The sequence below is a fragment of the Arachis ipaensis genome, chromosome B06, assembly GCF_000816755.2.
Source record: "Arachis ipaensis cultivar K30076 chromosome B06, Araip1.1, whole genome shotgun sequence".
Lineage (NCBI taxonomy): Eukaryota > Viridiplantae > Streptophyta > Magnoliopsida > Fabales > Fabaceae > Arachis > Arachis ipaensis.
In genome coordinates this window covers 31,314,911-31,327,084 of record NC_029790.2, presented here as the reverse complement: position 1 = coordinate 31,327,084, position 12,174 = coordinate 31,314,911, and the positions used below count along the sequence as shown (strand labels likewise).

The 12,174-nt window shown below is 36.9% G+C and overlaps 1 protein-coding gene across 4 annotated transcripts in view; it reads right to left on the bottom strand.

Moving 5' to 3' along the window:
- The window catches only part of LOC107648670 (probable DNA helicase MCM8), a 7,203-nt gene extending 4,193 nt beyond the window's left edge, over positions 1–3,010 (bottom strand). For 3 of the 4 annotated variants that reach the window (XR_002348631.1, XM_016352478.2, XM_021104373.1), the window contains exons 1-8: positions 2,694–3,010; positions 2,189–2,329; positions 1,985–2,102; positions 1,650–1,872; positions 1,357–1,520; positions 882–1,145; positions 275–370; positions 14–166 (exon numbers count right to left, since the gene is read on the bottom strand). Coding sequence is in view for 3 of the 4 variants with exons in the window: in XM_016352478.2 (XP_016207964.1) it covers positions 14–166; positions 275–370; positions 882–1,145; positions 1,357–1,520; positions 1,650–1,872; positions 1,985–2,102; positions 2,189–2,329; positions 2,694–2,894 (1,360 nt within the window). In the remaining variant the exon portion in view is untranslated. Of the gene's footprint in view, positions 1–13; positions 167–274; positions 371–881; positions 1,146–1,356; positions 1,521–1,649; positions 1,873–1,984; positions 2,103–2,188; positions 2,330–2,647 lie in introns of all 4 variants that reach the window. The other variant, XM_021104372.1, reaches the window with a different exon arrangement.

Sequence of the window (12,174 nt, the reverse complement as noted above, 5' to 3'; positions counted from 1 at the left end):
TAAAGACATTTACCAGCCTCAAATGCATAGTCACTTGTCATATTATCCTTCACTACAGCTACCGTGAGGCCGGCTTTGGTTGTGGCATTCCCACATACATAAATGCCACGTGGAGAAACTGCTGCTGCTGCTTGTAGCAATTGGCTTTTACCAAGACCAGGATCACCTAAAAATTGAAGTTGGAATATAACAAGTTGGTCATATCATCCCAACTTTTTCATCACTCTCCATTATTCTAACTTCTAACTGAAGAAAACAATATTAAAAAGCTTACCAACAATTATAACATGAATGTCTCCCCTCACAGGAACCTTATTTGGATCCATAGAATGCTTTCGCACACCACCAAATAATGCAAGAGTTATCCCGGCTGTTGAAATGATAGCAAAATAGAATTGTTTTATTGATTGCAAGCTAGTTTTCAAACATATGACCAAGAGATAACACATTTGGAGTACCGTAATACTGTAATAGTACGAGTTGCATTTTCTACTTCCAAGACCGTTACTTACAATTCACATTTCAGCGAAGAGATTCATAAGTTAAACATGAGCAAAAACATGTCAGGCTAGTGAAATTACAACCTTTTTTCTAGGAAATATGAACAAGGCTATGCTAAAAAAGTAAAACTTATAGAAAGCACATGAAAACCTGTCACCAAACATGTCACAAAAAGGATATCCTAATGCATAAGACTTGGGCACTTGTACAGTCTGGACTCTCGGGGAAGATTTCCATGAGAAGAACCCATGGCTACCAGCAACAAGTCATAAGGAAGCAACATTGTAATAAACAATGTACCAAGACTCATCCTCCCAGCAAATCAACAAGCAACTGAATGCAAACAAGTTAGAGGCATGCTTCAAGTGATACATATTTACCTTTAACAAGCTCATGGCCATAGATGGATGGGCATATAGATTGAAGGATTTGACGAAACAAATCTGAACCATGTTCCTCCACAAACTTCACTACAAATTCTAAATCCCTTGAAGAAAATGAAAACAGATCCAACAGCTCAGATGGTCTAGCTTTGGGATTAGCTTCTTGCGAATCTCCAGGAGTGGACTGTGACTTCGAATTTTTTACAGATACAGCTTCCAGATATAAGTAGTAAAACCCCTGGCTTCTGTTCTTTGACTTCCCTGAATAAATACCAACAAGCTGAATCAGACATGAGAAACAACTCAAGACAATAAATTTGAATCTTACGTAAAGTAATTGAGATATTTAAATTTAATGGTTATCTGTGCACAATGTGCAGAAACTTAGACATGCTCCACATCAGCATCCACATAAGCATTAATCTAGGACACCATATATGGTAGATAACACAACATGCAGTGTCTACCATACCTCCTCCAATATCCATATAAGTGTTAATTCCTCTTATAATTCCGGTAACAGTCACCACATCACCAGGTATGCATGCATCTACAAGATCTTGAGTAAGCTCACATTCCACTGTTCGAGGCACTCGCCCTTCTTCATGATCTTCAGGTTTTAATATCTCTTGAACTCTGGTTCAGCACAAACATCAAATGATCAACTATCGGTTTAACATATGCTTTCATGCATGAATGGGGGAGGACAGGAAAAAGTGGCACATGAAGAAGAGATTAAAGATGATAAGTCCCCGCAACCCTCACCTTATTTTTTGAAAATCAATAGTTTGAGCAGTAGATCGCAATGGAATAAAGATTTTGCTCTTGCAACCATGCAAATTACAAGTTGATGGAGGTGAAAATTTGCCGTCTGGAAATATACGCGTAATACTTTGTTTACATTTACTACATTTGAAAGTCAGCTCTACTACAAGAGGCCTGACAGTGCTGACTTTCACAGCAGTACCACGAACTGAGACAAGCTTGTCTATCAAATCACCAAAAAGGATATTAAAATGCATTTTAGTCTTCAATACGGTGAAAAAACTTCAAATTTCATAGTTAAGCATAAAAATAAATACAACGAATTTATGATATACCAATGAAAGCTGCTTTTAAGTTCTTTAGAGCAATCATAGTTTCAGGGCAGTTATGAAGACGGATATCTACTTTTGCATCAAGCTCCGGCTTGTCATTCTCCAAGTTGGAAAGCAAAACCTGTTACCAATTTTAAGTAAAATAATCATGAGATAAAGAGCTTGTGTTGCTCAAGTTTGTGATCAGAAACGAAACTTCAAGTATACCTTGTGAAGTGCGGCACTCATGCATAAGATAGCAATTTTAGGTTTCTCCCTCAACATTGCATAAAATTCCTCAACATGGCATATTTGTTTGAGTTGCTGAAAGTCTACTGACAGGACAAAGTTTCCATAATCATTTTTCACCTGAAATCATGCTGCAAGAATTAAACGGCCACACCACAATCGAACATTCAAATATTCAATATCAATGTACCTAGATCAATAGCACTTATACATGTTTATATTTGATTCTTACTAACAAATTCTCCAAAATTAATACATTCATGTAAATTGTCTCCGAGTTTGTTAACAAATTACTGCGTGAATCCAATACAAATATCGATTTTAATGTCGTTGCTACAAATGCTTTTTCAGATGCTTTAGTTCTTGAGAAATTCATTAACTAAAACTTAAAACACTAATTGTTAATTAGCGAATGCAATGAAGAGAAGAGAAATGTACCTAACTGTGGCGAATTGCATGGGGAAGAGTAAACAACGCAGAGTACCTGAGAAGCCAGGCTTTGGCCGGAGGAAGAAGAGAAGAAGGAGAGAAGAGCAGAAGTGAGGTTGAGCCACGAATCTTGGACAGTGAACAGTTGCTGAGGGAAATAAACATCGAGTATATAAAGTAAACCAAATGGATCGGTGGAGGAGTTTCCATATCCACACCTCTGCTGCGGCTGCGATTCTTCCCCTATTATGTGCATCTTCTTTCCGATGCGGTGGTTTCTTCCACAGTTTTTGGCGGGAATTGTTTTTCCAGTCTTCTCGCTTGCTTCGTTTCTTTGCGGGAGAACGACTGAATTTAGTACCACTTTCTTTTCTCTTTTTTGGTCCTGAATTTAGCACAACCTTTTCTCCCGTTGTGTCCAACATTGGGCCTGAATTTTGGGCTCCCAATGTAGTAAAACCCAGATAAAAAAACCCTAAATGATTGGATAAAAAGAAAATATCATTGACCCAAAAAAAAAAATCGAAATTTATATACAGTTGTTTTCATATGAAATTGATAATTGATAATCATTAGATGATAATTTAGTCAAATCTATCAAATCATCTAATGATTTTCAGCTATCAACTTCACATAAAGACAACTGCATGTAAGTTTTTACCAAAAGAAAAACCATAGTAATTCACTACAAGAAAAGTGGTAGATAGCGGCGGTTTACAAAAACTACGGCTAAATGGAATCTGGCAGCGGTTGGTGCGATAGATCAGGTAAGGGCTTCTAAAAGCTCCTTATTTTGCAGCAGTTTTGCTTTAACCGCTGCAACATGTCAATTTCACAACGGTTGTTGCAATGGTCAATACCAGATACTCTGTTAGCAACGGTTTTCTCTCAACCGCCGCAATATATTTTTATCCCAAATTTTTATGTTTAAACATTGATATGTAAAATCTACTTAAATTCTAAATTTTTTTTTCAAAAATATGTTATGCATTACATACATTTTTTTATTTGTATTATGTAAAAAATAATTCATGATTTAAAAAAACATATATTGCTTAATAATGTGCAAAAATTTTATGAATTAGGTTTCCTTGTGTACTATCAGTGCATTTTAAGTTTGCATTCAAGCATAAATGTTAAAGAAAAAATCAAGTCAACGTCTGATTTTATAAAGTTAAAACAAAGTTCAATAGAGCATAAAGATCAGAATTCTTGAAGTAGACAAACAAGTAATGAGTCAAAATTTCTCTTCAACATCATATTGACTTGGCCAGAAATACTCTGTCACAAATCTACAGCTTTCACGTGATAACGGATCTGATAAGTCATCTCCAAACCATGGCTTTTTGTTCAGATTGAAGCTCCTTTTTGCAGCATGTACGTCATCTTCTCTTTGTTGGATGTATAAAGTTTTATTGTCTTCTTCCGGAACCTTATTGAGCTCAACATGCCTATGTCAATTTCACCGGAGGAGATAGCATTTAAATCATCTTCTGAATCAGTGTCTGCCCCATCTAGTGTGTCATTAATTATTTCGCTTGAATATTCAGCTGACACTGAAAATATCAACATGCATACAACAATCTAAGTCTAGTCAAAAGAAAATGATAACTCCCAGGTCATTAGCTAATAATTTAGAAAAAAACGTATGCTTTGAAATGGTAAGGAACTTTAAAACTAAACAAAAAAAAATTAACAACTACTATCTCCTTTGTTAGTAGTTTGGACAGATTTCTTAGAAAGAAGCTCTATAATAGAAAGTTCTATATACTTCATTTCCTCTTTTGAAGTAATATCCAACTCAATAACATGCGTGTTTCTAAAGCACGCCTACATCATAATAAAATGTATAGTTCATGGTCTTTTTCGTAAAGCATACTATTTTTCTACGATGCACTTTTTATGCTAGATATTTATTTTTAACCTTTAATTCAGCAAGTATATGTAGGTCCTACCAGCTGCACATGTCACAAAAGCATACCCAAATTTTTCTTCGTACATTGATCCCCATTCATGAAGTTCCTACAAATTTGAACATTAACATAACAACTATTATTGCAGAAAATTTGTAAGCATATATCAACTTAAAATATACATCATTCAAATGTAGTTTAACTCAAGTTTTTAAAGGTATACCTAACGAACAAACTTGCATAGTAGCTTTGTTCGCCATTTGTAAGTATTCGTTAGAACAAGATCGTCCTGAAATAGCCTCCAACCAAAACCTAACATTTAATTTATAGAACCACATGTCTCTAGTAACAGTAATTACATGTTCCAATGAAGAGAATGGAGAAGCCATAGCCATTTCGTTAGCAAATGTTGTGCTTGCACAGCATGATGAGAAGTCCTCCGTTTTTATTTCTCCTGTTACACCACCATTTTATGTTGATTATATTGGTTAGTGGTAACAATATTGAAATTCAAGATCATTTACTCGATATCATGATTTTTTCACTAGAAATTAAAAACAACAACAATAATGACGAAATCAATACTTATTTAGAAACTGACTTTTGCTAGCAACAAACGTAGAAAGAAAAGGGAAACTGGTTTTATTCATGAAAACTAACAAGAAATAAAAACTTAATTCAAATATGAAAATACAGATAGTAATGTAACCAGCGAACTATGTACATCATAAACACTATTAAATTAAACACACACAGATCCTCTATAAATGACGTTCAGGTTTTCCATATTTCCACTATGCCACGTCATCAAAATTCTCAAAATCATCGTCTATTGGGTCTTCTATATCATCATCCCTTGTCAACTGTAAATCACCGATGTCACTTGTCGCTAACATGTTCAACCCTGACTGTGGAGAAAAAACAACTTCAACTTATTCATTCTCTCCTCCCATGTTATACAAGTCTCGTGGTTTTACATGAACCACTACATTCCATTCTTTATCTATTTTATCATGCACATAGTATACAAGATGAGCTTCTAATATCAATATGTACGGTTCATCCTCTTCTCGATCACCAGTGTGTATCGGACGAGTGAAATTAACGCTGGTAAGGCCCAAATGGTCTTGTTTGATGCCTTTGCTCGTAGTTGTATCAACCCAAATACATTTGAACAAAACCACTATAAAATGGCAACTGTAGTTCAATTCGATTATGTTCACAATTTTTTCATCATATGGAACACTACCAACAACCACTCTATTGTCACGCATGATTGCATAACTTCTTCTATTAGATGAGACATAAACTCCACTATTTTGGGTTTTCAGCTCGTTTTCATTTATGAAGGTTCTGAACATGTACCCATTGATGTTGTACGCCTCAAAATGTCTTGCCTGAAGCATGGGACCGCATGCCAACAACTTCATTTCTTTCGAATACTGCGTACTGTCCATTGGAACTAGGCACCATATAACATCCATCGTTGATAAAAAAATTGAATTTCATAAAGTTCAAATTCTACCCTAAAAAGACAATGGTCAGGTTAAATTTCTATGAACCTCATGCTTGAACCAGCAAAAAAATTCTGCTTGCACAACACTATCTATCTTAGATTGCGACCTTGTTTGAGTCCGTAATCTTTGCTTCCTTTCTGCACTAAATGTACTTTATGACATAACAACAAATTAATCCAACTACTGACTGTATGAAATGAGTTATACTTGTGTTTCAAATTAAAACGTGTGCATACTTACTCAATGAACGGAACGACGGCCTCGCAATTCACTAGCACATGACGAAATGCCTGATCTTTTTGCATTGGAGTGAGTCCAAAATGTGAAACAGCCCCTAGAAAATATCAAGAACAGAAAGTAAAAAATTTCTCAGATAAATAGCCCTCTGTAATTGAGCCTTTTGCTTGTGCCCTATTACGCACGTATTGCTTCAATCGACCTAGATACCTTTTATACAACAAAGACATAACGCTCAGTATATACACAATGAAATGAATTGCAAGAATTAATTTCGTTTATAAGCAAGCTAACATTTCTATTGGATACATCCACCGATAATGTACCGGGCTACCAAGTTTTAGTTCATCAACGAGATGCACCGTAAGGTGAACCATGATAATGAAAAAGGATGGACGAAAAATCATTTCCACTGACATAGAGTTTGCACAATGACGATCGGTTTTTCTATCGGTAAAGAAATATAAAAATATGATCGCATTGTAAGTATAGCTTCTAAACCAACAGAAAATCCTTTCGTACAAACGTTTTGGTTGTCACAAGTAACAAACCCCTTTAAAATTGATAACCGAAGTATTTAAATCTCGGGTCGTCTTCTCAAGGAACTGCAGGGAGGTGTTCTTATTATTGGTTAAATGAGAGCATTAAAGTATCTGAAAGTAAAAGAGAAATATAAAGTAAAAGAATATTGAACCTGATAAAGAGTTGAAATCCTAAATCCTTTAAGAGGAATCCTAATCATAAAACCTAAGAGAGAGGAGAGAATCTCTTTCTATAAAAACTACATCTAAATTGTGAAAAGTGAATAATAATCGACCTCCTCCTGAATGGATGCATTCCCCCATTTTATAACCTCTAATCTGTGCTTTTTGTACTTGGATCTGGGCCAAAAAGGGTTTCAAAAATCGCTGGGGACATTTTCTGCAGTTTCTGGTGCGTGGCGTCTGTCACGCATCCACGTAGGTCACGCGGTCGCGTCATCTGGGAGTTTTTCTTGTCACGCGTTCACTTCGGTCACGCGTACGCGTCATCTGCGTTCTGCTCAAGGTGCGCGTCCGCGTCAGTCACGCGTTCGCGTCACTGCCTTTTCGCGCTAGGCACGCGGCTACGTCGTCCATGCGTTCGCGTAGCTGCCAGTTTCTTCAAAAATTCCATTTTGTGCTTTCCTTCCATTTTTATATGTTTCCTTTCCATCCTTTAAATTATTCCTGCCTTAGGAGATCTGAAAATACTCAACACACAAATCACGGCATCGAATGGTAATAAAAGGTAATTAAAATAATTATTTTTAAAGTATAGGAAACATGTTTTTCACATATATCACATAATAAGGAAGGGAAAGTAAAACCATGCAATTTCACATGAATAAGTGGGTGAAGGGTTGAATAAATCACTTAAATTGAGCACAAAATATATCATGAAATATGGGTTTATCAACCTCTCCACACTTAAATAATAGCATGTCCTCATGCTAAATCTAAGATAAAGAGTAAGGTAAGGTTAAAGTGGTGGAATCTCATGCAATGCAATCTATTCTAAATGCAACTACCTAAATGAATCATGCAATTCTAATTGTTATTCACTTGTATATAAAGCTTACATGTAGTTAAATTAATTCATATCCTCAAGGAATCATATATGCATAGCCAAACCTTAAATAATGCTAAAGCACTTTTACAATTGAGATGGGTAAAAATATTTCACAAACTTGCAAGACAATTAACAATTTAAGCAGAGATATATGGTGATGAGCTATTGAACCCTCACTGAATTTTGTGTTTACTCTCTAGTCACTCAGTGTTTATTGGGTTAATCACTCTATTCTTTTTCTATCCTTACTTTCTATAACTTTGTTCTTCATCTAACCAATCAACAATTATAGAATACAGACATACAAAAATCATGAGGTCTTTTTCAAGGTTGTAATGGGGCCAAGGTAAAGGTGAAGGCATATGTATAAGGCTAAGTGAGCTAATAAGCGAATCCTTGATTAGTCTAAGATCTCACCTAACATACATACTATATATGATTTTAAAGTTCCTTAACCTATTTACCCAACATTTTCCCTTTTGGATTACAAGCTCATACATTAATTTTAATTTTGAAATTTTTGACCTATATGCATTGACTCTTTTTATTTTGCATTTTGGGAAATTTCTTTGTGTATTCCCTTAATTAAATAATGTAAAAATACTTTTTTTTAAAATCAATGCACATGGTAATCCCATTGTTTTGATCTCACATGAGCATGCTTCCCAAATTTTTGTTTTTGAAATAGCTTACTCTTTTTAAATTCCTACTTTGTTTCTATCATCCCATGTTCCCATAAAATTTCCCACACTTAAACAATACACAATTTCTATCTTAAGCTAACCAAGGATTCAACTTGGGATTTTTATTTTGTTTTTCTGCTTAAGGCTAGTAATGTGGTTTATAGAGCAAGAGGGGATTAAAAAGCTCAAGGGGGCTAACAAGGGTGATGTAAAAGGTAGGCTAATTTGGGATAAGTGAGGAAAAATTCAAATGATGGCCTCAATCATCTCTTGGTATGTATCTATATTCTATAATTGGACATATAGATTAAAACAAAGTAAAGAACATCAGAATGAAAAAGAAGGGTAAAACACACAGGAATGAAATTTATGGTCCGAATGCAACGATACAATTAAGCTCAAAACTCACAGGCTGTGTGTTCTCCAGCTCGAAAATCATATATCAGTTATACATGTCATGCAAGTAAAAATTAAGAGTTCCCATTATTCTCAATGTAAATCTTAGGGTGGCCCTTAAAATCTTAGTGTTGTTCCTTGATGAAATGTTGTTAACTAACTAACATGTAATGCTATATATACAAGGTGTGTGGATTGTTTTAATTTACTAAGATTTCTAGTTTACTCCTTTTATTTTCAATTAAATCAAACTATTATATGCTAAAAGGGTAAACTATACTAATGAATCCACATATTCTATAACTAATAAGTTTAGAATTGCAAACTAAACTAAATGGCTAAGATATAAACTAAAGTGCAAAATGCGGAAATAAAGTAGAAATACAGCAAAAGAGCAATGCATAAGTACTAAAAAATAAAAATAAAGATAAAAATACAGGAAAATAACAAAATAAGATAAAAGAGTCTGTAGTGGTTCACCAAAAAGATACGACAGGGATGGCAACCTCCCCACACTTAAAGTAAAGCATCGTCCTCGATGCTCACTCAAGCTGGGTGTGAAGGAGTGTCATCACTGGAAGGATGGGCTTCTGGAGTCTCTGTGGTGGCCTGAGGATCTGCAGACAGGATAAGGTTAGGAGGATCTGTCTGCTGCAGTGGAGGCTCTGACTGTATAGGAATCTCTGGGTCTGCGGCCTGAATCTGGTGTGGCTCCTCCTGCTGTGGCGTAGCCTGCTCTGGTCCTGCCTACTCAGCCTCTCTCTGTGCATGTGTCTCCTCCTCATGCTCGTCCGCCTCCTCCTCGGATGGCTCTGATGATGTGTCAGGCTCGGAGGGGATGTCGCCGCCAGATCGGATCATCAACTTGAGGTGCTCATAGCGTCGCTTGTTGCGACGCTCAGATCTCTCATATCGCTGCCGGTTGCGGCGCTCCATCTGGTCCAACTGCTGAAATAAGCGGTGCACGAGGTGGTAAACGGGCTCTGAGGCAGGTGGAGGTGTAGTGGTGGTAGCTGGGGCAGCACTAGATGAAGAAGGGGCAGCTGAAGGTGTGGCTGTCTCATCAGAAGCGGTGAGGAATGGGGGTTTGTAACCCAAAGTCTGAAACTTTCTGCTGTGAGGGATAATCTTCTTGCAGTCTGCAGCAGGTGGCTTCTCATCAGCAAGCTCCCAAGGCACGTCAGCTCGACGGCCGAGCTGGGTAATCAGATATGGGAAAGGGAGAGTGCCTCTGACATGGATCCTGGCCATGTAATACCGAATGAATCGTGAAAGATACAGGTCCTTACCCTCCATCACACACCAGAGGAGGGTGATCATAGCAGCAGGCAGCTCCGTCTCATGAGTGCTTGGCATAACAAAGTTGCTCAGGATCTGGTGCCAGAGCCGAGCCTCATCATTCAGATACATCAGCTTGATTCCCTTAGGCATTGCTGTGTTCTTTCCCATGACCCATGGGTCAGTAGAATCAAAGGCTATCCTCTGCTTGACAGCATCCCAGTCAAATCTCAGAAAGCGGATGTCCTCTTCAGCCTTTTGGTAACTGTCAGGCTGATCTGATTTAGGCTGAAGGCACAGAATATCCTCAATGACTTCCTCAGTGATCAGTATCTATTTCCCTCTGAGGTGCACTGCATCCAGGGAAGTCTTGAAATAGTTACAGTAAAACTCTCTTACCCAGGAAGCATTGACCTCTATCAAGTTTCTCTCCAAGAAGAACCAGCCTCTCTGTTTTATCTGATCGGAGGTGTACTGCTGTAGTTCTTCTGAAATTTTTAGAATTCTTTCCAGGTACAGGTTCCTAGAGGTGGCAAACACTGGATACTTCAGCTCACAGTATCTGTTTGCAAATTTAACTGGATCATTGGCAGGGAGGAGCTGGTCAGCCTTTTCCTGCAGGGTAAAGTGCTTTTCCCGCCAGGAGTCATCATGCATAATGTCCAAGATAGACATAGAAGATTCACCTCTTTTCCTTTTACAAGTGGTTGCCTTGCCTTTTCCTTTTCGTTGAGGGTCAGACATCCTGAAAAGTAGAAATTCCAGGATATAAATGAAGAACAAAGCAGGAAAACAAGTAGGCAAATAGAATAAGAGCAATATAAGCACATAGTGGCAAAAGAGCAGTAGAATAATAAAATGAGTTAAATAAATGTACATATTGGATTGTTTCGGAGTTAAAAATCTGAGATGAGAAATCACAATCCAAAATATATTATAAGTAGAATACCTGTTAATTAGGAGAAACAATAATCATGCCATGAGTTAAAAAATTGAAGGAGTTAGTTAAAAAGCAAAGGGAGAAGTTAGAAAGTTAAAAGTGGTTAAAAGTGAAAAAGAGGTTAGAAAGTGGAAAGCAGTGAGTTAGGAGAAAGAAAGTTAAAGTAAGTGGCATGATAAATGTTTCCTAGGTAACAAGAAATTCACAAATTTAAAGAATGAGAAACTCATATTCAAGCAAAAATATCAGGTTATTGATGATAATTCAAATAGAGATGAGAGTAGCAAAAATTAAAAGGAAATCATCAATAATGCGATTTACTATCCAGGGAATTAAGAAGGAATAAGAATGCTATCCCGTGCATTCATGAATTGGTTTGGTAAAAGCTAAGTAATGCAAAATTCAAAATTGCCAAAACCAATACATGAATGAGAAGGAAATAATTTGCAGAAAATTGGGCAGCATTCCGGCTAAAATTGGATGTTTCCAGGTAATAAACAGCAAGCAGAACAATTCATATAAATTAAAATAAAGCTGTAAATAGACACAAGTAATATGAACATGAAAAAGCAGTGTAATAGCAACATGAAACAGTGAAGAACAGCATATGAACAGTATAAATATCACAGCCAGACCAAAATTGCAGAATAGGTAAAACAAGCAACAAGTACGGTGCAATTATCAGGCCTAAATCCACTAACCACATCCTAGCTACCTAACCGCCTAGAATCCACTACAAACATGCATCTCTAACTAGCCTAATTTGAACATAATCGGAAAAATAAGCAAATAACTACAAGTGATAGAGAAATTGGCGTTCGGCGGAACCTGGTGTGTAGAAGAACAAATTTATGGAACAGAGAGATGATAGGGGTGTGGTAGTGGTGGTGCTGACGCGGCGGTGAAGGGCGGCTGGCGCGGCGGTGGGCAGCTATTTAGTGGCAGGGGGTTTCGCGTAGAGTTTAATGGTGGAGGGGGGTGG